This window comes from Chlorocebus sabaeus, chromosome 5 (assembly GCF_047675955.1).
Source record: "Chlorocebus sabaeus isolate Y175 chromosome 5, mChlSab1.0.hap1, whole genome shotgun sequence".
Lineage (NCBI taxonomy): Eukaryota > Metazoa > Chordata > Mammalia > Primates > Cercopithecidae > Chlorocebus > Chlorocebus sabaeus.
In genome coordinates, this window is record NC_132908.1 from 71,876,549 (window position 1) to 71,901,379 (window position 24,831).

Sequence of the window (24,831 nt, forward strand, 5' to 3'; positions counted from 1 at the left end):
GCGGGGTGGGGACGTGGCAGGCAGGGTCCTGGTCAGCCGTCAGCTCCCAGTGCGGGGTGGGGACATGGCAGGCAGGGTCCTGGCCAGCCGTCAGCTCCCAGTGCGGGGTGGGGACATGGCAGGCAGGGTCCTGGCCAGCCGTCAGCTCCCAGTGCGGGGTGGGGACATGGCAGGCAGGGTCCTGGCCAGCCGTCAGCTCCCAAGGCCACATAGCTGGGACTACGGGTCACTCAGGCCAGGTGAGGGCTGACGGCGTGCGGCCGCCGCGCCCTTTCCCCCCTCTGCCCCGGCCAGCTTATAGCTAGGGGCTGCCCCCGAGGCTCTAGTATCATCTTCTCTAGGGCCCTCCTGGACCTGCCCCCTTGACTTCTTTTTTTTTTTTTTTTTTGAGACAGAGTCTGGCTCTGTCGCCCAGGCTGGAGTGCAGTGGCCGGATCTCAGCTCACTGCAAGCTCCGCCTCCCGGGTTTACGCCATTCTCCTGCCTCAGCCTCCCGAGTAGCTGGGACTACAGGCGCCGCCACCACGCCCGGCTAGTTTTTTGTATTTTTTAGTAGAGACGGGGTTTCACCGTGTTAGCCAGGCTGGTCTCGATCTCCTGACCTCGTGATCCGCCCGTCTCGGCCTCCCAAAGTGCTGGGATTACAGGCTTGAGCCACCGCGCCCGGCCCCCCTTGACTTCTAAGCCCTTCGCTGCCCTTAGGACGCAGGCCTCTTTGGGTCCCGCGACCCCGGTTCATTTCCGATCCTCCGAGGATGCTCCGGGTTGCTCCCACCAACCCCTAGGCTGTTTGCTTCAATGTCGCCCTCAGAGTGAGGCCCTCCCGGCCTCAGTATCAGTAATAAGAATAACTCCTTAGCTGCTGGTGTGTATATTTTACTTATTTTAAAACTTGACTCTTTTCCCTCAACTCTCCAGCCTCCTCCCCCAGTCAGCTGCTACAGGCAGGAATTGGTTTGTTTTGTTCAGCTGTTCCCGAGGGCCTGGTAGGCGCTGGCTGGCAGGAGGAGCCCACGTGCGTGCAGAGGTGGGTGCGTCTCATCCAGACCAGGCCACGCCCCATCCTGGCTGGTGCCTGTCCACCCCTCTGTCGCCAGACAGTCTTCTAGAATGAGCAAAGGGCCTGGACAGGCGATTCACTCAAGAAAGAGGAACGTAGGGGCCCCGCCAGCATGGATTGTGTGCTTGGCCTGGTCCTTGCGCTCAAGAAGGCTCTTCCTTTTGTCATGGGACCCATACTCTAAACATCCTCAATTACATACAGGATCAGAGACGGCAAGTCATTTGCCCACAGCTCCACAGCTGCCTGACCCCAAAGCCCGTGCTGTAAACACACATGCTGCAGTCATCAATGCGGTGGAATTAAAAACAGCCACGAGGCACCCTTTCCCTGTGCATTTTGGGGAACTTGCCCTCCACCTGGATTTGGATTGAGGCTGCCCTCCAGCCTCAATCCAAAATTTCTCCCTCCCCCGTTTCCCAGTTGCTGAGAAAGGGCTCCACCACCCATGCTGCCACCCACTCCAGGAACCAGGTGTCCCTGCCCATGCTCTGCCTTGAGGTTCAGCCTCCATCAGTTCTCATCAGGCCCTAGACCCAGTCTTGCCCTCTGATGCCACATGCTTGGCTCCAGGGCCCAGGTGTGCTGGCACCTGTGTGCAGGGGTGGCCCAGCATGAGGACAGTGGGCAGCTACCCCTCCCCTGTACACAGCCCAAGTGTCCAACACAGATGTCAACTGGGCCTTCACTGAGCCTCCTTAGCCATCCCGTGGGACCCAGGGAACACCTGCATCCCAGCCTCTGGCTACACCATGGGGCACAGGCCTGCTCCCCCAGTCTCTCCTCTACTTGGTCACATTGCCCAGGGGTTTTCTTTTTCCTTTTTTTTTTTTTTTTGAGACGGAGCCTCGCTCTGTCACCACGCTGGAGTGCAGTGGCGCAATCTCGGCTCACTGCAACCTCCACCTCCCAGGTTCACACCATTCTCCTGCCTCAGCCTCCCAAGTAACTGGGACTACAGGTACCCGCCACCACGCCCAGCTAATTTTTTGTATTTTTAGTAGAGACGGGGTTTCACCGTGTTGGCCAGGATGGTCTTGATCTCTTGACCTCATGATCCGCCCGTCTCGGCCTCCCAAAGTGCTGGGATTACAGGCGTGAGCCACCGCGCCCGGCCTGCCCAGGGGTTTTCAAACCATGAAAGGATCAAGTGAATTATTTGCAGAGCACAAGAGACTCAGCTGGGGCTCAAACCCGGGGCTGCTGGACTCAGTCCCTGGAGGCCCCTGCCCAAGCCTGGGCCTGGAGGAGAAAGGCCATGGTAAAAGGCCACCTGGGTTAGCCCAGCTCAGCTGAGGCCACAGCTGCTGTCATCCCAGGCTCCCTGGCCAGCCCTGCACTGACACCTCCTGCCCACTCCCAGGGAAGGGATTATTGCCCCAACGTCTCCAGATAACAGCCGGCACACAGGGCTACAACAGGGACCCACAGACAGGCATCCCACCTCCCCGCCAGCGGCACCATGGCTTTCCTCTGGATCCTCTCCTGCTGGGCCCTCCTGGGCACCGCCTTCAGTGAGGGCCGGGCCCCGCGGAGGCTGAAGGGTTGTCTCCCCTCACTCCCAGCCCCGAGGCCAGCAAGGGGCAGCAGGGTCCCAGTTCCAGTTTAGTTGTGCACCACAGTGTGGGCCTGGGCGAGTCACCGGCTCCATCTCTGCCGTGGGCACTGCAAGACCTGGACCAGGTCACAGCTTCCCTCCCAGGCTCAGCTGCCACCTCGGAGCTCAGGAGCTGGGGAGTCCCGCTCCCCTTCCTCACCCCCAGCCGACCTGAGGCTCCCAGGGGAGGAGGTGGGTGTCTGGGGGGCCGCCCTGAGGCCTTCAGGAAACCCCCCAACAGTCAGTGGCCCCAGTACAGGCTTGGGTGGTGAGCATGTGGGCAGCTGGGGCCTGGCACCGTTCAGTCCAAACCTTTCAGGCGAGCCTCATCCTTTTAAACTCCTGCTTACGGAGCACTTCCTGGGTGCCAGGTGCAGAGCTGGCGCTCTGCCGCTCACTCTTCCAAACCTGAGAGGTCAGAAATGGTGTGATCCCCACTTTGCTGATGGGGACACTGAGTGGCTTAGCTGGGCAGGGAGGGAGCCAGGGTGAAATCCACAGAGTCTGGCCCCCCAGCCTGAGTGTCGGGACTGCACGCTCCACCTGTGTGGCTTCTCTGAACTGAGGAGGGGTCAACACCCCATTCCTCAGCAGCCCACAGTCCAGTGCCTTGGACTCAATTGTACCCGGAGATTCTAGTACTGCGAGAGGAGAGCCAGGGCAAACTTCTCAGAGGAGGGGATGTGGGAGCCAGCCTAGGTCCCAGAGACTGGAAAAGAGTTGTGAGTGAGAGGAGGCTGGAACACTGAGACCTGGGTGAGTGGTACCCACGCCTCAGCCCACTCCTGCCCCCAGGCTGTGGGGTCCCTGCCATCCCCCCCATGCTCAGCGGCCTGACCAGGATCATCAATGGGGAGGACGCCGTCCCTGGCTGCCGGCCCTGGCAGGTGTCCCTGCAGGTGAGGGGCTTCTGCAAGGCAGGGGGTACCCTGGGTAGGGGCCAGGCTGGGGGTGCCGCCAGGTGGGAGTTGCTGACCCTCCCCCTCTTCCTGCCAGGACAAAACCGGCTTCCACTTCTGCGGAGGCTCCCTCATCAGTGAGGACTGGGTGGTCACCGCCGCCCACTGCGGGGTCAGGTGAGGACCGGGTAGCCTCGAGCTCTGCTTCCAGCCCAGCTGGGTGGGAGGGGAGCAGGGCATGTTCTCTCACCCACAACGCTCTGCCCAGGACCTCTGACGTGGTCGTGGCCGGGGAGTTTGACCAGGGCTCTGATGAGGAGAACATCTAGGTCCTGAAGATCGCCAAGGTACCCAGGCCCCGTGCGGCAGAGGGCAGGGGCAGCGGGCATGGGGGGAGACCCCTGGGCTGCTTCAGGGACAGGTGCCCAGTGGAGCCGGGCCGGCCTCATGGTTCCCATTCTGGCCCTGGGGATGGACTGCTCCTTAATGGGCACCAGGGAAGGAGTCTGTGTCCTCGAAGCCTGCAGGTCCTGCCTCCTCCCAGGGCCTCACCCTGGCACTCTGGCCCCCACCCCCAGGTCTTCAAGAACCCCAGCTTCAGCATTTTCACCGTGCGCAATGACATCACCCTGCTGAAGCTGGCCACACCCGCCGTCTTCTCCCAGACGGTGTCCGCCGTGTGCCTGCCCAGCGCCGACGATGACTTCCCCACGGGGACAGTGTGCGTCACCACAGGCTGGGGCAAGACCAAGTACAACGGTGAGGGGCCGTGGGGCTGCCTCTGGGGTCAGGGCTGCCTGGCTGTGGAGTGCCCTCGTGACTGTTTGGCTCTAAATTCCAACACATTCTTAACTGCCCCTTTATTTAAAATCTTCTGAATTTAAAATCCCCCAAATTTAAAATCCCCCAAATGCAAATAAAATCCAGGTCGGATCACGAGGAGCCTGCACAGGGGGTTTCTGAGCAGTGCCCAACCGGGTGAGCCCTGCCCTGGCTGACATGCCTGCCCATGACCCTCCTGCTATCCTGCAGCCAACAAGATCCCTGACAAGCTGCAGCAGGCGGCCCTGCCCCTCCTGTCCAATGCCGAATGCAAGAAGTTCTGGGGCAGCAAGATCACCGACGAGATGATCTGTGCCGGGGCCAGCGGTGTCTCCTCCTGCAAGGTGAGGCTGGCCCTGCCCAGGCCCTGGCCAGGCGAGCGGGGTGCAGGGGAGGTCCGGGTTCCCCACCCCTCTCTGCCCTCATCTACTAACCCTACTCCTTCCTGATGCCAGAGTCACCTTGTTGCAAAATTCCATGGCCAATGTCAGAGCCAATGGCCCTTGGAGTTGTGCAGTGCACAACCTGGGCAGTGGATCCCAGCAGGCCAGCGGGCTCCAGCAGCCCTCCCTCTCTCACAAGGACCCCTTGGCCAGCCCCACCAGGCTCTTCCTCCTATTGGTCAAACCAGCTTTACTAAGCTTCCAATAAAGGGCCCCATTCCAGGGTGGCTCAGGCTTCCAGGGGCATGAACCACACAAGCAGCTGCTGGAGTCTTTCATGACCCATGCTGAGCCGCTGCTGTGTGTGGGGTCCTGGCCTGGTCCCTGGGAACTATGTCCAGTGACCCCTGGGACCAGTCTGTCTGGGCTGCCAGATCCAAGTCCCCTTCTTCCTCTCCCAAAGGGTGACTCCGGCGGCCCCCTGGTCTGCCAGAAGGACAGAGCCTGGACCCTCGTGGGCATTGTGTCCTGGGGCAGTGGCACCTGCTCCACCTCCAGCCCTGGCATGTACACCCATGTTACCAAGCTCATACCCTGGGTGCAGGAGATCCTGACTGCCAACTGAGCCCGTGGCTCCCTCCGACCTTGCTCCCCACAGAACCTCAGTAAACCCGTGGAGCACATGTCGGTGCTGTCCGTCTCCTGTTTTGGGGCCTCCAAAGCCTCACTCCACTCCAGAACTTGGGCCCCCATTGGGCTGGGCTAGGCCAGGCACTGGCAGCCTCTGGGAGGATCCTTCCCTAGTCACCTTTCCCACCACTCAGGCTCCTGCTTCCCGAAGAGTGGCCAGAAACACACAGGCAGATAAAAAGGGGTGCAGAGACAGACGGGGGATGTGGCTGGTGGGGACTGGGAGGACCTTGGCCCCCATCCTCAGCACCTGCCCCCGGGCGGCAGGGTTCTTGCCACCCACCCTTGCTCCCTTGCTCAGGGCCCTGCAACAGGGCGTGGGCAGTAAGGGGGACGAACTCACTCTGGCGCACACACCTGCGGTTCCAGGGAATCTTCCCACGGCCACTCCTAGCGCTGCCAGACATGCTGGAGCCAGGAGCGTTATCAACGCAAGGACTGCTGATGAGGGGGGTGGTGGCGAGGTGGGCCGTGATTGGTGGGCTCAGGGGACAGGATGGGGACCCTCTGACACCCCATGGCCTTTCTCTGGATCGCTGGGCTTCCCTCTCTCTGCAGTGATTCTTGAAAGTTCGAGGCTCAGGCAGGCTGGGAGCCCCAGGTCAAACACGCCCATCCTCAGCCCCAAATGCCCAGAAGCAGAAAACCGCACTGTGCCATGTTAACACGGGGGCACCACATCCTCCATGGTCAGATCCTCCTCCCCTTCCTCCTCACACTCTGCCAGCTGGCTCCCACCCCTCTGGCCACTACCCCTGCTCCCTCAGCCATGCTTGGGGCATATTTCCTCCCTTCCTTGGCCCCCACACCCTGCAGATTCTGCCTCCCGACGGTTTCCTGCATCCACACCTCTTGCCCATCCCCCACCCCCAGCCCCTGCACCCCCTGCACCCGGGCGGCCTCCTGGGTTTGTGTGTCCCCAGGCCCCGCACCCCAATCCACCCCAGTCACTGACTCAGAGCCCACGAGAGCACAGGGCCCCAGGGAGATCCAGCCACCACGTCACAGCACCCTGGGCTTGGAGAGGGACGGACACTCCCTTGGGTGCACAGCGATCAGGGGAGGGGGCTGTGGGCACTGCAGTGGCACCTAAGGACACCATCAACTGCCGGCTGCCCTGCCCCAACCCCAGGCTGCAGGGTCCCCACCATCCACCCTGACTCAGCATCCTATCCAGGATGTCCATGGGGAGGATGCCATCCCCAGCTCCTGGGCCTGGCAGGTGTCCCTGCGGATCAGAGTGGGGTCCTGCCCATGCAGTGGGGGGTACCCTGGGTGGTGGCCAAACTAGAGGTGGGGAGTTTAAAACAATTTTTATTAATATATACATAGAGACTTGGGTCTCACTATATGGCCTGACTAGTCTTGAACTCTTGGCCTCAAGTGATCCTCCTGCCTCAGCCTCTCAAAGTGCTAGGATTACACAGCCCTCGCCCCTCAGGTCCCTCCTGCCCTTGTGGGAGTTGTCAGTCCTATCCTCCCAGTGCAAACCTGGCTTCCACTTCTGCGGGGGCTGGGTGGTCACCACTGCCCACTAGGGGTCAGGTGAGGCTTGAGCTTGAGGAGTTGGGGCCCACCAGGTGTCAGGGAGTGACACCCCCTCTTCCCAACCCCAACTACACCCTGCAACCAGCAGGAAAAGGGTCGGAAATGAACTGCAGGCTGGGGAACCAGCACCCCCATTCCCCGGCCACAGGCAGAGCCTGCAAGAGACGTCCACCCCGGGCCGTGCACCCCACTTCCACCTTTGCACATCCTCAGGCCACCAGGATCACACCTTGGGGAAACCTGGGAGGTCCTGCGTCCTCACTGTGCAGGTGGGGAAACTGAGGCCCTAAGTGAGAAAGGGATGCCCTGAGGTCACCATGAGATTCAGTGGCCAAGCGGGGCTCACCCCCATGAGCCCAAGCACCGTCTGCCACCCTCACTCTCCAGAAGAGCCACCGTGTGGTGGCCGGGGCGTCTGACCTTGGCTCTCACCCGGAGGCCTTCCAGGTGCTAAGGATGGCTAACGCAAGGCCACACAGGCATGCAGAGGTGGCTCGTGACGCCACCATGGGACAAATCAGCCTCTGGGAGAGGAGGTGAGAGGATACAGGTGCCCCTACCCAGCTGGCCTGGGCCTCACCCTGCACCCTTGGCTGCCAGGGCCCATGGGCACCTGCCTCTCCCAGCTGTCTTTTCCTTCCCACGTGTTAAAGCGTCTGAAAGCATCCTGACAGGTGTCTTCAATGATAAAGTTTTGTTCATTGTAGAAAAACGTGGAAAGATAATCATTAAAAATCACGTGCCACGGGCTATTCTCCTTCAGTCTCCATAGACTCCACCTGCCTGGCGTCTCCATAGACTCACCCGTCCAGTCCCAGTCCTGTTCCTTTCTCAATGTACTCCAGGACTCTCCAGTCCCCTGATGGAGGTCTGGGCTCCCCACTCCTCTCTGCCTCCTTCCCAGGCCTTACAAGGGCCAGGCCTCAGGCTCACAGCTTCCTGGACCAGGCAGGTGAGGCTGCCTGGGGACTCCCTCCTCTCCCCAGCCCTCTGAGCTGGAAGGTCAGCTCACGGGACGAATGGCGCCCCGGCAGGAATGAAAGCCACTTGCCCCAGCTCCCTCCAGGAGTGTGCATGGCAGAGCTGGGGCTGCCACGTGAACCCAGGCCTCAGGACCCTGGCACAGCCCCTGCACCCACGCTTGCCATTTCTCTGCATCCCTCGCTGGACTCCGCCAGGTCAGGGTCTCCCAGGCCCCGGCACCCAGTTCAGCCTGGCGACACATCCCCTCCTGCCTGCAGGGCAACTCCGGCAGCCCTTGCCTGCCAGGGTGGACCCTGGACCGTGGAGGGCATCGTGTCCTGGAGCAGCACCAGCACCTCCCGTTCTCACCGGACGTGGATGCCCACATCATGAAGCTCATGCCTGGGAAGCCGTGGAGGCCGAGACCCTCCCTACCCCACGTCTGTGTAAAACACAAAGCCACTGCGAGCCACTGCATACACCTTTACTTCTGTGTCCTCACCAAGGAGGGTGGGCTGAGCATGATGTGGCTGAGTTGAGGGGACAGATGCTGTCACGGGGACCCCTCCGTAGAGGTAAGATCAGGAGGGCTGAGGATCACCCAGTACTACCCCCTTCTTCATACAGAAGGGAACCCAAGGCGCATGTTGACATCAGAATGGTCAGGGCTGGGAGGAGCACCAGGGGTTCCAGGCACCCTGGAGCTTCCATCTGGGCTGCGGGCTGCTGGGTGGGGGAGCCACGGGGGGCACACTTCCCCAGGGCAAAGGTCTTCTCCAGGCCCCTCCCTCCCAACTTGGAGGCCAGATCCACGTGTAATTCCGCGTGTGCTTCGGGAGTTCCACGGGCTGGGATGAGATTCTTTTAAGCAGAGTTCTAGATGCAGCCCCTGACGGTGCCCTCGGCTCACAGGAACCCGTCCCCTCCTGCAGCTGCTCCTGCCCCGATCTGCCCTCGCTCCAGATGCCAGTTGTGGGCATGGGCAGGTGCTCGCTGCTGTGGCAGCTCCCTAGGGCTCGAGGGGGCCACGCCCAGGCTGTGCCTTCTGGGCCCCAGACCTTGTAGCTCCGAAACTGACCCCAACTCCTCTCTTGGGCCCAGGCTCTGCCCTGGTTCCCAGGGCCTCACCCCACCTGCAGGAGACACCCAGCCTCGGTGTCCCTTAGTTTTTTTCTGGGAGATGCCATGCATGACACTTGCCCCTGGGTGCCTTCCCTGAACCGTCACCTGCCCCGGGGTGCTCTCATCTGGCACCCTCAGGCAGCTGCTCTTCATTTTAAAAACTTTATTTAAATGGAGACTATTAGTCAAATGATTGGAAAACCAATAATGAAAAATAGTTCTAGTTCTTCAGGGTCTTCTGGTAAGGCGGAGGACACACCAAACTGCACTGGCCCTGTCAGGGGACATGGCACCCTCGCAGGGCCAGGCTCAGACCTCGGGGCAGCATGAGGTCCTGGAGGCTGCGGGGCCCTCACACTCCAGACCCTGCCTGGTGACCCGCCCCGAGCCCGTGGTGCATGCTGGGGAAGGCCACTGGCCGACCCCTGGGCTTCGGCTCCTGGGGAGGCATGGCCCCACACCCTGCCCAGTCATAAATATATACAGATTCCTGGGCATCCAGGGTCCCAGGCCCGAGGCAGAGCTGGGGTCCTGTCTCTAAGCCTGTGGCGCAGCCACTCTTGAGATGGGAGCCAGGGAGCTGGGACCACCATGCCCCTCCCCCGCCTCCCTCCTGGGGTCACGGCCCTCAGGCGGCTGCCAGCTGGCCTAGGACGCGGCGGAACTGCTGGGTGCTGTGGCCCAGCTCCTTGACCCTCTCCACCATGTCCTGGGCAGCGGAAGGTGATGGGTACTGCAAGGCGGCGGCCTTGGTGGTGGCCACGATGCCACGCAGGAGGTCGCACAGCAGGTTGCTGTAGTGGGTCACCTGGCTGCGCACGTCAGCAGCCTTGGCCTGCCGTGACAGTGTGTCCCCAATGAACACCAGCTTGTGGGCGCTAAGGATGACGAATTTGCTGTGCGCCACAAAGATCTTGGGTGGCTGGTTGGTGGCCACGGCGGTGAAGAAGGCGTCCACGGCATTGGTCAGTGTGGTCAGGTTGGCCTCACACTGCTCCAGGTAGAAAAGCAGCAGCTGCCGGTCCGAGGGCCCCAGGCCGCCTGTCCGCCCCGGGGCCAAGGGTTGGGCTGGTGTCCAGTTGGCCAAGTCGTGGTCTATGGGCCGCGACACCTCCTGTTCCAGTCGTTCAAATTGCTTCAGCTGGGGCGGGAGGGAAGCAGGAGCAGGGTTAGGCTCTCAGGCGAGTCAGAACCACAGGCCAAGACCTGGGCACCCTGGGCTGGGCTTCTCTAAAAGGGCTGCTACTCAGAGTGCACGGGCCTGTGGGGAAACCGGCAGTCTCCTCTCCCGGGGACGGGCCTGTGGGGAAACCGGCAGTCTCCTCTCCCGGGGACGGGCCTGTGGGGAAACCGGCAGTCTCCTCTCCCGGGGACGGGACCAGGAACCATGGCAAGTCTTCTGGAGGCTGTTCAGTTACTTTCCACCAATCTCAAAAGACCAGACTCCGTGCCCTGAACATTTTTGAAATGACAAGATGGACAACAGAAAAGTGGCAGCCTGGGGTCAGGGGGCGGTCACTGTCCTGGCTTGGGTACTGTCCCACGTGACTTGAGACGTGGCACTGGGGAAACTGGCTGAAGGGCACTGGGCATCCCTCGACCCTATCTTTGCAACTTCCTGTGAATCTATAAATATTTCAAAACAGAAAGTTAAAAAAATTTTCTCCTTAGTTCAAAAGTAACATACACATTATAAAAAGATTCAAATCTATCAAACAGAAAAAAGGAAGACATCACCTGTAATCCAACGCCCCTAAACAGAACCTCTGCTACCGTCACCTTCCAGAACCCCACACGAAAGTTAACATTTCCACTCCTGTGCCTGGGAGTCAGCTGAAGGGGACGACGTGTCCTCACTAAGCCGCTCTGGCCCCGGAAATTACCAGCCACACCCACACTCAGGACAGGTAAGCTCTGTCCCACCCTAGGCGCAAAGCTCCAAGCCACAATGAGCAAAACCAATAGTAAACCTCCCCCTCCTAACACTCAGAACCTGGCACTGTCCCCCTTAGGCAGCTATTTGGTGAAATCCATCTCTCCGTTCTCTTAGCCAGTGAGATACATACTCAGCTTTTTTTCTTTGCAAAGCTCTGGTGAGGCAGGGTGAGGTGGCTCATGCCTGTGATCTCAGCACTTTGGGAGGCTGAGGCAGATGAATCACTGAGTCTGGGAAGTCGAGGCTGCAGTGAGCCCTACAGAGCACAGGCAACAAGCTCTGTGGGTCTTTGTTGTTCTTTTTTTTTCAAAACTATTTTTATTTTTATAAAGAGGGAGTCTTGCTCTGTCACTCAGGCTGAAGTGAAGTGGAACGATCTCAGCTCACTGCAACCTCTGCCTCCTGGTTTCAAGCCATTCTCCTGCCTCAGCTGGGATTACAGGCCTGCGCCACCACCTCCAGCTAATTTTTGTGTTTTTGGTAAAGACGGGGTTTCACCATGTTGGCCAGGCTGGTCTCAAACTCCTGACCACAGATGATCCTCCCACCTCTGCCTCCCAAAGTGCTGGGATTACAGGTGTGAGCCACTGCGCCCAGCCCTTTTTATTCTTTGACAACTCTTAATAGTTATATAATATTCTACTGCACAAATGTCCATACTTTATTGAACCAATACTCTCCTATTAGACACTTTGCAGGTGGAGATTTCAGATTCTTCAGTGATACAAAAATGGGGCAATAGATGTTCTCATGAGTAAGTCTCCATGGGCTTGCATTTAACATGGACTTTATGTCCTTGGCTTTGGAATTCTACATCTTTAGAGTTTTTCACATATATTCTTGCCCTTTAATCCAGCTTCTACCAAGTTATCTAAGTGATTGATCAGATAAGTGCAAAGACTTGTATTCGTCACAGCATTGTTCACAAAAGTAAAACTCTGGGAACAGCCTAAGTGTCCAACAGCAGGGAACTGGTGCAGTGCTGGAGGCGCACAGAGGAAGGATACAGCACATGGCCACTTCTGAAAACACAGCGATCCCAGAGTTCTCTCTACAGACGGAGATATAGACACATATATTGTTGATATTTCAGGAGGTTTTTTTTTTTTTGAGATGGAGTTTCGCTCTTGTTGCCCAGGCTAGAGTGCAGTGGTGTAATCTCGGCTCACCGCAACCTCTGCCTCCTCGGTTCAAGCGATTCTTCTGCCTCAGCCTCCCAAGTAGCTGGGATTACAGGCATGTGCCACTATGCCCGGTTAATTTTTTTGTATTTTTAGTAGAGATGGGGTTTCTCCATGTTGGTCAGGCTGGTCTCGAACTCCTGACCTCAGGTGATACACCCGCCTCGGCATTCAGGTTTTTAAAACAATTATTAGTTATTTATTTATTTTGAAACAAAGTCTCACCCATCGCCCAGGCTGGAGTGCAGTGGCGCGATCTTGGCTCACTGCAAGCTCCACGTCCTGGGTTCAAATGATTCTATCACCTCAGCTTCACAAGCAGTTGGGACTACAGGTGCATGCCACCACGCCCAGCTAATTTTTGTATTTTTAGTAGAGATGGGGTTCCACCATGTTGGCCAGGCTGGTCTCAAACTCCTGGCGTCAAGTGATCTGCCCGCCTTGGCCTCCCAAAGTGCTGGAATTACAGTTGTGAGCCATTAATTTTTATTAATATATAGAGACTTGGGTCTCACTATGTGGCCCGGCTGGTCTCAAACCCTTGGCCTCAAGTGATCCTCCTGCCTCAGCCTCCCAAAGTGTTAAGATTACAGGTGTGACATTCTTTTCTTGGGTGTTGTAATAGATTTAACAGGGGGTACAGGTACGGTTTTGTTATATGGGTACACTGTATCCGACAGGTAATTTCTCAGCCCTCACCCCTCCCACCCGGCCACGGTTCTGAGATGTCAATGTCTAACGTCTCCTGAATGTCTCTATGTGCCGGGTCCTCCCCGGGCTTCTTCCACTCTTCACTGATCCTCACCGAGCTCTCATGAGACAGCTGCAGCCTCGCCGCTGTGCGTCGTGGGTCTCAGGCCCCTGCCTCTGCCACTTCCTTGACGCCCAGAGGGTGGGTGAGGGAGCTTTGACGGGTGATATTTTTATGTTCACTTTGTACTACCCTGTATTTTCACTTTTAAAATTATCTTCATAATCGGAATAAAGCTCCCTTAATATTTTTTTACATACCTCTTTCCTACCCTCAGTAAATGATTCAAAATATGAAGAAAAGTCTATTAATATGTCAGCATATAAACATAGCAGTGTATTTATAATAAGGGGCCAGATGTGGTGGCTCACACTGTAATCCTAGCATTTTGGGAGGCCAAGGCAGGTGGATCATTTGAGCCCAGGAGTTTGAGACCAGTCTGGGCAACATGGTGAAACCTTGTCTCTACAAAAAATACAAAATTCAGCCAGGTATGGTGGCAGGCGCCTGTAATCCCAACTACTGGGGAGGCTGAGGCAGGAGAATCACTTGAGCCCAGAAGGCTGAAGCTGCAGTGAGTCGAGATTGCACCACTGTACTCTAGCCTGTGAGACAGAACAAGACTCTGTCTCAAAAAAAAAAATAAAATAATACTAAGGAAGTGTGGGTACAATACAAACATTCAATAGATGCTATGTGGTCTTTGAAGGAATCCACAAAGAATGCTTAATGCCATGGCAGATGCTGGGACAGAAGAGTCGAATGCCCACAGGACACCATCCCGGACACGCAGGGAGCAGCTTGGAGGAAGGAGCAAGGCAGAGCCAGCCCCGAGCCAAGCCTATGGCAGCTGTGAGGGGTCTATTTTCTGCTCTCACCCCACTCTCTAACTCCCTAAATGTCTCCAACAATTACTCTTGACAACTTTAAAACCAACCAAATGAAAAGATGAAGATGGTCAGGAGGCAGGGGGGTCGCAGGCTGGGCCCAGCTCTGAGAACTACCAGACAATGTGTGGGGAGAAGCTGGGGACCCGGGGTCGGCCCTGCGGGGCAAGAGCTGAGGGCTCAGGGGGTCAGCGGGCAAGGCAGGGCCTTGCTCTGCTCCAGGGCCTCACCTGCTGCAGCTCCAGCTGGCTCTTGCCCTGCCGCGTGATGCTGCCCTTTTCCAGCAGCTCCTTCTGGGTCTTTTCAAACTCCTCCTTCCCCTGGAGGGGAGAGACAGGGGCTGCACTGAGGCCAGTTCTCTTCTGAGCCAGAAGAGCAGGCCAGCCCTGTGGGGGCGCAGTGAGCTGAGTGGCCACCAGGCGGTGCTGCGCGCGCACACGCACACACACACAGACACACAAAACAGGCTGGCACATGCAGGGGCAGGGGCAGACACAGACACACATCCCCCGGGCTGACACATGGGGACACACACACACACACACCTTCAGGCTGGCCCATGTGGGGACACAGCCCCACATACACAGGCTGGCACATGCAGGGACAGATAAGGTGGCTTCCTAGGAAGCAGCCCTGGCTGCCCCTTTCACCGCCTGCCAGTCCAGGAAGAGACTGGGCATAGGGTGGGCCACCTGCAGAAAGGCCACAAGCTCCACCCTGCCTGCCTAGGCTCCCACACCAGGAATCAAACCCAATCTCTCCCTGTTGGCCTAAAGGCCTGGCCACCTGTTCCCTGCCCCTGGATGCCTCTCTGGCCCAGCTCAGCCTGGAATGTTCCTCACCAGGACTCCCACCCGGCTGGCACCCAGGCCTCTGCTCCGGGGCCTGGCCTGGGAGAAGCAGTCCCAGCCACCTCCTGCCACCTCCTGCTGCTCCCCCACCCTCGGAGGATCTTTCTCTGCATGCACATTTCTGCAGATCTGTCTCCCAACACAACAGTCACTGCTGCTGGTCACCGGACACACCAGCCCGAGGGACTCCATGAAGGACTCGATGACGTGGCCATGCTAGCACATGGGGCCAATGTGGGGTGAGGAAGGTCAGAGTGAGAGGAGGGTACAGGGCCTTGCCAGGGACCAGGCCCAGCTGGGAACAAATCTCCCCCTAAGCACGGGAGCCCCGTGTGGCAGAAGAGGAGCCGGGGCTGGGCAGGCGGCACCCACCTGCAGGTGGACGTAGTCATAGTCCTCCATCCAGCCCCCCTCGCTGTTCTCGTACTGCCCATCCGGCGAGTCCTGGGAGGTGAACTTAGGGGGTGAGGGCAGGGGCCGTGACTGGATGCTGCTGGTCTTGTCAGTGGGGTTGGGGTGCAGGGTGCCACCCCCCTCGGGCCCCAGAGCGGGGGCCTTGGTCCGTCTGAAGAGCAGCGAGGCATTGCCGTGCAGGAAGGAGGCCAGCTGCTTGGCGTCCTCGGGCACAGCCCGCGAGCAGGCCACCAGCCGGTCCAGGTCCTCAGGGGTGGCTCCAGGGCCTCCCCGGCCAGAGTCGAGGGCCTGACCGTGTGCCACCAGCGTCTGGTGCACGTCCTCCATCTTCTGTAGTTGCCGGCTAAGCTTGGCATGCAGGGCGCGGTCAGATGTGTGGGCAGCATTGCCCACGGCGCTGCGGGCAAACTCCAACAGCTCGTGGACGGCACTCTGGACGGCAGCCACAGCAGCCTGCAGGTCCTGCACCAGTGGCTCCTGCGGCTCAGAGGGGTTACGCCAGCTCCCAGTCCCACCGGCGCTGCCTGCCAGGTCCAGAAGGTGGGCAACGGTGGTGCTCACACCCTGCTGCAGCCGTGCCAGGGCCTCCACGGCAACTTCCAGCTCCAGGGGTTCCCGGCCCGGTCCCGCCACCTCCAAGGAGGATGCGGACTGGCTGCTACGTGTGCTGCCGGTGCTGGAGGCCGAAAGGCGCTTGCCATCCGCCGGGGCTTCACGTTCAGCTGGGGGAGGCACCGCATACACACCGCTGTCAACCGTGCCACCCTCAGCCACCTCGGGAGGAAGCACCCGTTCACGGGGCACATCATACAGGGTGCCTGGGCCCGGCCGCCGCAAGCCAGGGGGCACGTCGTAGAGGTCAGGAGCCGGGGGCGGCACGTCATACACGTCCTCGGCCGGCGGGGAGTCTGGAGGGGGCACAGCCAGGACCAGTGGGGTGCGGGCCGGGTCAAAGGGCTTGGCCTTGGCGAAGGCGGGGGGCACATCGTAGGTCTCCTCACGGAGCAGCGGGCCATCAGGCACATCCTTGCTCACCGATGGAGGAACGTCATAGACCTGGGGGGACAAGCGGCAGTCAAGGCTGTCCATCCGTCCATCTGCCCACCCCAGCGGCTGGGGGCAGCACCCAGCCACACACATGTACACACACCCAGCCACACACATGTACACACACCCAGCCACACACATGTACACCCAGTCACACACGTACACACACCCAGCCACACACATGTACACACACCCAGCCACACACATGTACACCCAGTCACACACGTACACACACCCAGCCACACACATGTACACACACCCAGCCACACACATGTACACCCAGTCACACACGTACACACACCCAGCCACACACATGTACACACACCCAGCCACACACATGTACACCCAGTCACACACGTACACACACCCAGCCACACACATGTACACACACCCAGCCACACACATGTACACACCCAGGCACACACACGTACACACACAGGCACACACATGTACACACAGACACACACGTACACACACCCAGGCACACATATGTACACACACCCAGCCACATACATGTACACACACAGCCACACACATGTACACACACACAGCCACACACATGTACACACACACAGCCACACACACAGCCCCGGCGCACACATCCTTCACGATTCCCATCCATGACAGCTCTGGGACGAGCCAGCTCTAGAACCTGAAGGTGGGAGAGCTTCCTCTCAAGGAATTACACGTGTTAATTCACATAATTGTGTCACTTCAGACTCACTGAAAGGTTAGTTCTCATACTGCCACTGCCACCACCATCATATTATGATTTCATCACCACCACCACCGCTGTACCACCCAGTACCACCACCACCTGGGAACTTTCCACTCTGCAGCACCTGTGTGACTGAGCTCTGCGGGTATTATCAGGGGATCAAATTCTGGTTTGCTCCGGACAGTCCTGGTTTGTCCCTGATGCTCCCACATAATTACTAGTCCCCCCTTCACTCTTGGAAGTATCTCAGGTGACATGACACACCCTGTGGTCACCTTGCAGATACCCTCTCAGGAGCTCATGGGGAAGGCCTTCCCACAGGCAGCTCTGCAGAAGCAGCAGCTGAGGCTCAGAAGAGAGCTTGGTTTCCTCTTCTGTCAACGATCCAGTGAGGAGCAGAACCCGGGTCTGGAGCCAGTCTCTGCCTGCCCGCCACCCCGAGCCCTGAAGACACTGGTCAGCACCCCAGTGCACACACCCAGACACCCCACAGTCTCAGCCTGGCCCTGGCATGTGCTCACCGCGTGGTGGCTGGACAGGGGCAGGCCCTTCTCCACGCTGGGGGGCACGTCATACACCTCCAGCAACGGGTCTCGGCCATTGGGACCCTTGACAGCCATGGGGGGCGTGTCATACACCTGCGGGCAGAAACAGTGGAGGGTTAATGGCGCCAGGGGGAATGGGAAAGGCAGAAACCCCACGGCACTGCCCCCAAGCCTGGCCATGGCTGAGAAGATGCAGTTCCCTGCCCAGGGTCAAGCAGAGGCACAGACTCGCCGCCCTGCCCTCCCACTGCTGTGCACCCCACACCTACCTCCTGGCCATACTGGCTGGGAAGCAGCCCCCGAACTGGGGGCACATCATAGATGTCCTGTGACCCCGGGGCCAGCAGGTGTCGCGGGATGTCGTACTCGTCCTGCTCCGGCTGGGCGGCCTCATATACATAGCCCTGCCCCACGCGGGTGGGCACCACCACCTGGGGGCAGAGAGCTGACTTCACTGCTGCCCTCGAACCGGCCCTCAGGGAGGCTCCACTCACACCTGGGCGCCACGTCCTTTTGGGAGGTGGGCAGGGCACACCAGGTGGAAGGGACGGGGCTCCCCAAGGACGCCAGTTCTCACCCCCTCTGCACCCTCTGACCTTCCTCCAGCGGAACGTAGTGCTGGGTACAGCAAGAACCCCGGGTTTTATTCAGAGCTGCCTGGTCCTGGGCCAGAACACCGCCATCTCTACAGCCTGCTGAGCCGGAAGGCTCCACAGACGAGTATGGGTGTGAGCTGATGACGGTGGGGGACACCGGTGGGGTGAGGGGCTGGGGCCCTGGCTCTGGAGGGCACTACCCACAGGAAAGGAACCCCCCGTGACTGGGGCGCCCAGCCCCGAGGGACAAGAGGTCATGTCGGAGGCCTCGGAGCCTGCTGCCCACACCACCGAGCTGTAGCCTCCTCAGAAGGATCGGCCCAGCAGGGGACTGCGTCCAGCCCAGGACCAGACAGAGCCTAGCACCCCCTGCCCCACAGCACAGCATGGGGAGACTCTGGAGGACAGGAGCAGAGGGGCAAGTTGAGCGTATGCTGGGGGGGCGCAGCAGCTGGAACCAAGGCTGCCCCACCTTGCCGCACCTGCCCCGGGGGAGCTGCCTGCAGCAGGTAAGATCCCCAGCGACCTGAAAGGATGAGACTTAGTAGGGGAGGCAGGTCCAGGGCCAGCCCTCCCCTCCCCAGGCTCTCTTACCCTGGTCCAGAGCCCGGGGCGGCCAAGGCAGGCAGCACAAGCACCTGCCCAGGGCCACGCTGCCCCTCACCAGTAATGGCCTGAAGGAGGTAGGGGCCATGCCAGGCAGCCTCGTTCCCCAAAGGCCTCCTGCCTTGGGGAGGACAAGGCCTCCCTGGTGGGATTCTCCAGCCCCTGGCACACTGCGCCCACACGCCTCCACCACCAGGCTCCCTGTTCAGCTCTCTCCACTGAAAGACCTTTTGTTCCCTCATCAAAGGGGATGTCTGGGACAGGGTTGACTCAGGGCCTCCCTGCACATCCCCCAGAGCAGCAGCGCCAAAGCAGCCTCTCCCTCGGGCCCAGTGCCCCTGAACCCCGAGAGGCCCTCCCAATGCAGGCAGGCAGCCAGCCCTGCTCACTGAGGGTGCTGTGAGGGGGTGCAGGGCATGGGGGCGGCAGAGACGCCCAGCACCCCCCAGCAGCCCCAGGCCTGGCAGAGCCCCCCGCAGCGCAGCAGAGCTGGGCCCACTGGGTCTCCAGCGCGCCTGGTAGCAGAGCCCCACAGGCTGGGGGCCTCCGCGGGGTGTCCCCACCCCCCTCCAGTGCGTCTGGGAGTGCATTTGGCGGCTGCCTCTCCAGACTCATCTCCCTCCACGCGCTCCAGACTTGAGTCTCCTCCAGAACTATTTTTAGACGCAGGGACCTGCCAACAGTGGGGCAGGCGGGGCGGAGGGACGTGGCAGGTTGGCTGGGCCTCGAGGCACGGCCCGAGGCTTCTCCAGGCCTCCCAGCCTCCCAAAGGCAGGTGGGGACCCAGCCCCAAGGCTCAGCCAGGACCCAGCACCAGCAGGAGGGAGGCGTGAGCATCCTCCAGGAGCACCCGCTGGTGGCCGTCCCAACCTCACGCGGTGAGGCCCAGGGGCGCAGCTGGACTCAGGCCAGCCTCCCCAGGCAAACGGCTGCCCGCCACTCTTGGAGCTGAGTCGGGTGGCAGTAGGCAGCCACAGTGACCAAATGTTTCTGTTAGAAAAACAGAGCAAGGCAGCCACCAGCGGAAAACGCTCGTTAGGGGAATGACGCTGCTAATCACAGGCCACCTTGCTACACACCTGAGACCCCATCAGCAGGGCCTGGAGGTCCCCTGGGGGTTAGGGGAACACAGCCAGAGCCCAGGAGGAGGGGACAGAGTCACAGACACTGACATAACACCCACACGGTCTCTGACACACACGCCTCATACAAGCAGAGAAAACACAACACAGGCCAACTGCCAGGTGCACGCACGGAACCCAGGCAGCACCAGGGCCAGGGTGCTGCCCCTCTCCTCCGCCAGGATCAGGCATCAAGCAAGGGGATGAGTGAACTCAGGAATACATCCCAGACTCCCAGTCAGGGTCCAAGAGGCAGGCATCAGGTTGGAAGAAGGGGACAAGGTGGGCCCCCACCCTGGAGCTCAGTGGCTGGTCTCCCCACTTCTGCAAAATGGGTGTCACCCCTGACCTAGGCTGGCTCCTGGCTCTGGCATCCCCAGGTCCCCATTCAGGAGCCTCGTTTCCTCCTCGGGAAATGGAGCACCACAGGAGCGCTGTGACCACGGCCACCAGGACACACCCAAGTGCAAGGGGCTCACCCGACCTGGGTCATGGTGGCCCGAGGGGCCAGCACCACAGCCCGCTCCCCTCCCTCCCCAGCTCCAGGCCCCCTGGCCTGAGGTTCCAGCACATGGGGGCCTGGGGCAAGATGAAGCTTCTAGGGCGAGGAGGGTGAAACTCAGGCCCAACAGGACCGCGTATACACCTGACCCCACGCCATGGCTGTCTCCTTAGGCACCGACCAGGGTCACAACCTGAGTGACCTCCCACAGATGCCTTCCCCCAGGAAGTCCCACCTGCCCATGAAAGAGCCTATGCCCTCAGATTCCTAGAGCCCACACCCAGCCCAAAGAGTCTCGATGCCAGTGTGGCCCTCACTTCTCCCCCAGCCATAGGGGCCACCAGGCTGCCATCTCAGCACCCGCTGGACCCTGCTCCAGGCCCCAGGGGTCTGACGCTCCTGGCCACCACCCTTGTCACTCACCCTCTTGGCTTCCTGAGAGCCAGTGTCCATCCTGCCCACATGCCGTCCTGGCAAGGGCTCCTTGTCAGCCCAGCCAACCACTACCCTGGAACTGGGAGACTCAGTTTCCCAGGCATTTGAGGGGCAGGCCTGAGGCTTAAAGGGAGGACATGGAGGTTCGGACACAGATGTCCCGCAGCCAGGTGTTACCGCCGTGCCACTGTACTGAAGACATGAGCAAATGGAAACTGCCCAGGGCCCGTCCCAGCAGAGGGGGCAACCCAGAGAAGTCCAAGGTGGCTCAGGGAGAAGCTTTAAGAATGCAACAAAATTATTTTGATATCTAATGTTGGATTTACAACTTTGAAATGCAAAACTACATGTACAAATCTGTGAAACACAGGGCAGATGCTAGACAAAATATGCCAGAATTTCCCAGTGATTACCTCGATTGGAAAATTTCATCTCCAGGCCGGGCGCGGTGGCTCACGCCTGTAATCCCAGCACTTTGGGAGGCCGAGGCGGGTGGATCACAAGGTCAGGAGATCGAGACCATGGTGAAACCCCGTCTCTACTAAAAAATAGAAAAAAATTAGCCGGGCGCAGTGGCGGGCGCCTGTAGTCCCAGCTACTCGGGAGGCTGAGGTAGGAGAATGGCGTGAACCCGGGAGGCGGAGCTTGCAGTGAGCCGAGATTGCGCCATTGCACTCCAGCCTGGGCGACAGAGCGAGACTCCGTCTCAAAAAAACATAAAAATAAAAAAAAAAAAAAGAAAATTTCATCTCCAGACTTTTCCATACGTTATGCATTTTCTACAGCAAACAAGCATTGCTTTTGTGACCATAAAATACAAGCAGACACAATAAAGACTGGCGGAGCTTTCCTAGGGGAGAGCAACCGGGCCCAGGATGTAGGACTCTCCTTCCTGGGCCATCAGCCAGGTCAGGGCCCTTGGGGCACAGGCCTGGGCAGCACTACCAGAGGCCATGGGCGGAGAAGGACCCAGCTGGTGGAGCCCCTGATGCAACTGAGAGCAGGTGCCTTGCCGGAGAGGGAAACAGAACAGCTGCCAAAACAAAGGCTTGAGGCCAGGCTCTGTCTGGGGGTCTCACTGCTGCTCCCTAGCCTACAGGGCTTCCAGCCGCACCAGGACAAGCTTCACTGCAAAGGCGGGAGAGGAGGAGAGGGGGCGTGCCTGACCTTGGGGCATGTGGAGTGTGGACTGTGTGTGTGTGTGTGCATACGCACATGCATTTGTACATGTTTGTGGGATACTGGTGGGTGCGTATGCTTTGTATGTGTGGACGTACACGTGTCTGTGTGGGGTGTGTATGCACGTGTTTATACATACGGGGTTTGGGTGTGCACATGTTCATGCATATGATGTGTGCATGTGTGGGCGTACATGTGTGTCCATTTGTGGGGTATGGGATGCAGATATGTGCATATATTCATGCACATTCATGTAGCGCATGTGTGTGCCCGTGCATATGGTGTGTGCACGGGTGTCTGTACCTGTGGTGTACAGGTATCATGCACGTCTGTTCATTCGCATGGAGTGTGGGTATACATGGACCATGGTCTGAGGCTCCCCGACAGGACGCTGCTCCCTGCCGCCTCCCCGGGGGATAACAGGACTCTGCTCCTCTTGCTAAAGCCAGTGTGGGAGAGCCCCACCCAGGCAGCCTCACACCAGCCAGGCTCACGTCTGACCAGATGGCTGAAGGAGCAGGTAGAGCAGGAAGTGGGAGCCAGTGACCCAGGTTCCCCTGGTGGCCAGATTTGGTGGCCCATGTCCATGGAGTCCCACCTGCCAATGTCCTCCGGCCACACCTCCTGGGTACCAGGCCACCCATGGGCAGAGGTGGGGGTGACTCCCTGCTGACGTGCTGCCCAGCTGGCACCAATGAGTTCTCCACCTTAGCCCTAGGCTGAGTGTCCACTTGGCCAGTGTCTCTCCAGACACAGGTGGCTCTAGACGGGACACAGCAAAAACAAGGCTTGGCCTGGGTCCTGGGAAGCTGACCCCAAACAGCCTGGGCTGCTATGTCCCCCAGGAGTGCTGAGACAGCAGCATGGGCTGGGTTTCTCAGGTCCTCCTGGTGAGCCCTAAGAAGCAGGCAGGAGAAGACGAGAGACCCTGAGACACCCTCCCCACGTCTAGGCCTGGAAACTCCACACCCCAGCTCTCGAGGGAGCTTTGGCACAAGGGGAACGGACCAATCAAAGGTGAGAAAAGGTTGCTCCTGCTGCAGCCAGTGGACCTCGACGCCCTCTCCAGTTCTGACTCCTCCCTACAGGCAGGTGAGCTTGGGAGGCAGGGGGCCTGTGGACTTGGGGAGTGCACTCAGGGTCTGGAGGCCAGAGATATTGTTCCCAGGCCCAGCATCCCATTGGCAAGAGCTCAGGAGGCTCTCAGAGTAGCCCTCCTCTAGCAATTCCAAGGGCAGTGTCCTCCCAGGAGTCACATCCAGATCACCGTAAGCACCCACTGGACCCTAGCATCCCCCATAAGAGAGGGGTTGGCCCGTGGAGGCAGGGGCGGTCAGAAGATGTGCTGGAACCCCATCTAGACGCTGACACGTAAACCCAGAGGGCACAGCATGAGCATGAAGTGGCTGGCCTCTCCCTCGTGGGGGCCCATGTGCCAAGCCCCGCCTGCCCACTGGAATGCCTCAACATTCTGATCCCTGTGGTGACACAGCTACTCAGATCGGCTTGGCTGAGGCCAGCGGGGCGTCTCCCCTCTGGGTCCATTCACATCCATCTTCCCCAGACAAATGAACACTCCCCAAACACTCACTTCCCATTTTGACCCCAGACCAAACACACAGCCACTCCTGGACGGCCAGTGACTGAGGGTGGCTGGGCCCTTCTGTGCCCAGAAACCAGGGCCTGGGCCTATACCTGTGGGGCTGCACGACTGTGCCAGGACAGCCTTACCTTTGCCGGGGGCTTTGTGCCCTCCCAGCTGCGTGTGTCCATGGACGGGGGGACCTGGTAGATGTCATGCCCCATCCCGGCAGAAGGCGGCACCTGGTAAATGTCCTGGGCGGGGCCTCCAGGCCCTGGGGGCACTTGATACAGGTCTGCGGCGGGGCTGGGAAACTGGTGATGGGGCGTCTGCTTCGAGAAGGTGGATGTCTGCTTGGCTGGGGGCGACTGGAACTGAGGGCTGGGACCCGGGGCTTGGTAGAGGCCTTGCTGAGCCTTGCTGGGCGTGGGCACCAGGTAGACACTGTCAGGCTGGGGCTGGTAGGTGGTGGGGAGCATGGGCGTGTACTGGGAGGCCGGAGGCGCCGGGGCATGGAGGCCAGGCTGAGGCTGGGCCGGGATGGTGGGGGGGCCGGGGCCAGGCCCTGCTGGCTTCTTATCATACATGCCCACCAAGATCTTGAGGCGGTTCCCAGGAACGATGCCCTGGCGCCCGTGCAGCGAGCAGAGCCACCAGCCGTCCAGGCCCTGCGTGTCCTGCTCCAGCACCGTCATGATGTCACCCTTTCGGAAGGACAGCTCATCTGGGGACTCGGCCATGTTGTCATAGAGGGCTTTAGCCAGCACGTTCTGGGGAGAGAGGACACAGGTGTGAGACCAGGAGGATGTGTGGGGCGTCAGGGGATCCCCAGCTCCTGCCCTATCTGGGGAGGTACCCAGCTTTGACACTGGGAAAAGAACTTAGTGGAGTTTGGTGAGATCATTGTGCCTTTGCCTCCAATGTCTCCATCTGTTCCCCAGCAGAAAGGCCCAGCTGATTCTGGCCTTTCTTTCCACTGCACCTGTAGAGCACCTCAAAATCCTCTTGACCACTGCCACCACCAAAACTCCAGGGATGACCCTCAAGATACCCCTAAAAGCCCCACCCAACGCCACTCTGCTACCTGGACCAACACAGGGAGAGCGGCAGTAACGACGACAATGCTGCCAAGTTAAAATAAATAGCAAATGGTTCTCTCTTGAGATGCACGAAAATAATCTGACAAAAAGGACAGCTTCTTAGGATAAAAAATTGAACAAAAATGAAAGGAAGCTTCCTTAACAAAGTCCATCTACCCAAAATCCAAAAAGTCAGTAATTAGTTTAGTAACTTCAAACACCTTCCCCAAGGCTGGGAAGCAAACAGGAGGCACGCCCTCCCGGGCCTGGCCCCGCTGCCCTCAGCAAACCCTCTCAGGGCAGGGCATGTCCTCCAC

General features: G+C 59.4%; 2 protein-coding genes across 6 annotated transcripts in view; one reads left to right on the plus strand and one right to left on the minus strand.

Moving 5' to 3' along the window:
* Positions 1-2,522: 2,522 nt before the first annotated feature.
* LOC103233308 (chymotrypsinogen B2-like) lies at positions 2,523-5,229 on the plus strand. Its single transcript, XM_073014942.1, has 6 exons — positions 2,523-2,574; positions 2,824-2,976; positions 3,453-3,556; positions 3,654-3,733; positions 3,972-4,315; positions 4,589-5,229. The coding sequence occupies exons 1-6, from the start codon at positions 2,523-2,525 to the stop codon at positions 4,825-4,827; spliced, it is 972 nt and encodes a 323-aa protein (XP_072871043.1). The 3' UTR covers positions 4,828-5,229.
* A 3,203-nt stretch (positions 5,230-8,432) lies between these two features.
* Positions 8,433-24,831, minus strand: part of BCAR1 (BCAR1 scaffold protein, Cas family member) — a 45,301-nt gene continuing 28,902 nt past the window's right edge. For all 5 annotated transcript variants that reach the window (XM_038008261.2, XM_007994083.3, XM_007994084.3 and 2 more), the window contains exons 2-7: positions 23,585-24,205; positions 17,684-17,845; positions 17,391-17,507; positions 15,063-16,160; positions 14,070-14,159; positions 8,433-10,225 (exon numbers count right to left, since the gene is read on the minus strand). In XM_038008261.2, coding sequence (XP_037864189.2) covers positions 9,713-10,225; positions 14,070-14,159; positions 15,063-16,160; positions 17,391-17,507; positions 17,684-17,845; positions 23,585-24,205 — 2,601 coding nt within the window. In that variant the 3' untranslated portion in view covers positions 8,433-9,712. The remainder of the gene's footprint in view (positions 10,226-14,069; positions 14,160-15,062; positions 16,161-17,390; positions 17,508-17,683; positions 17,846-23,584; positions 24,206-24,831) is intronic.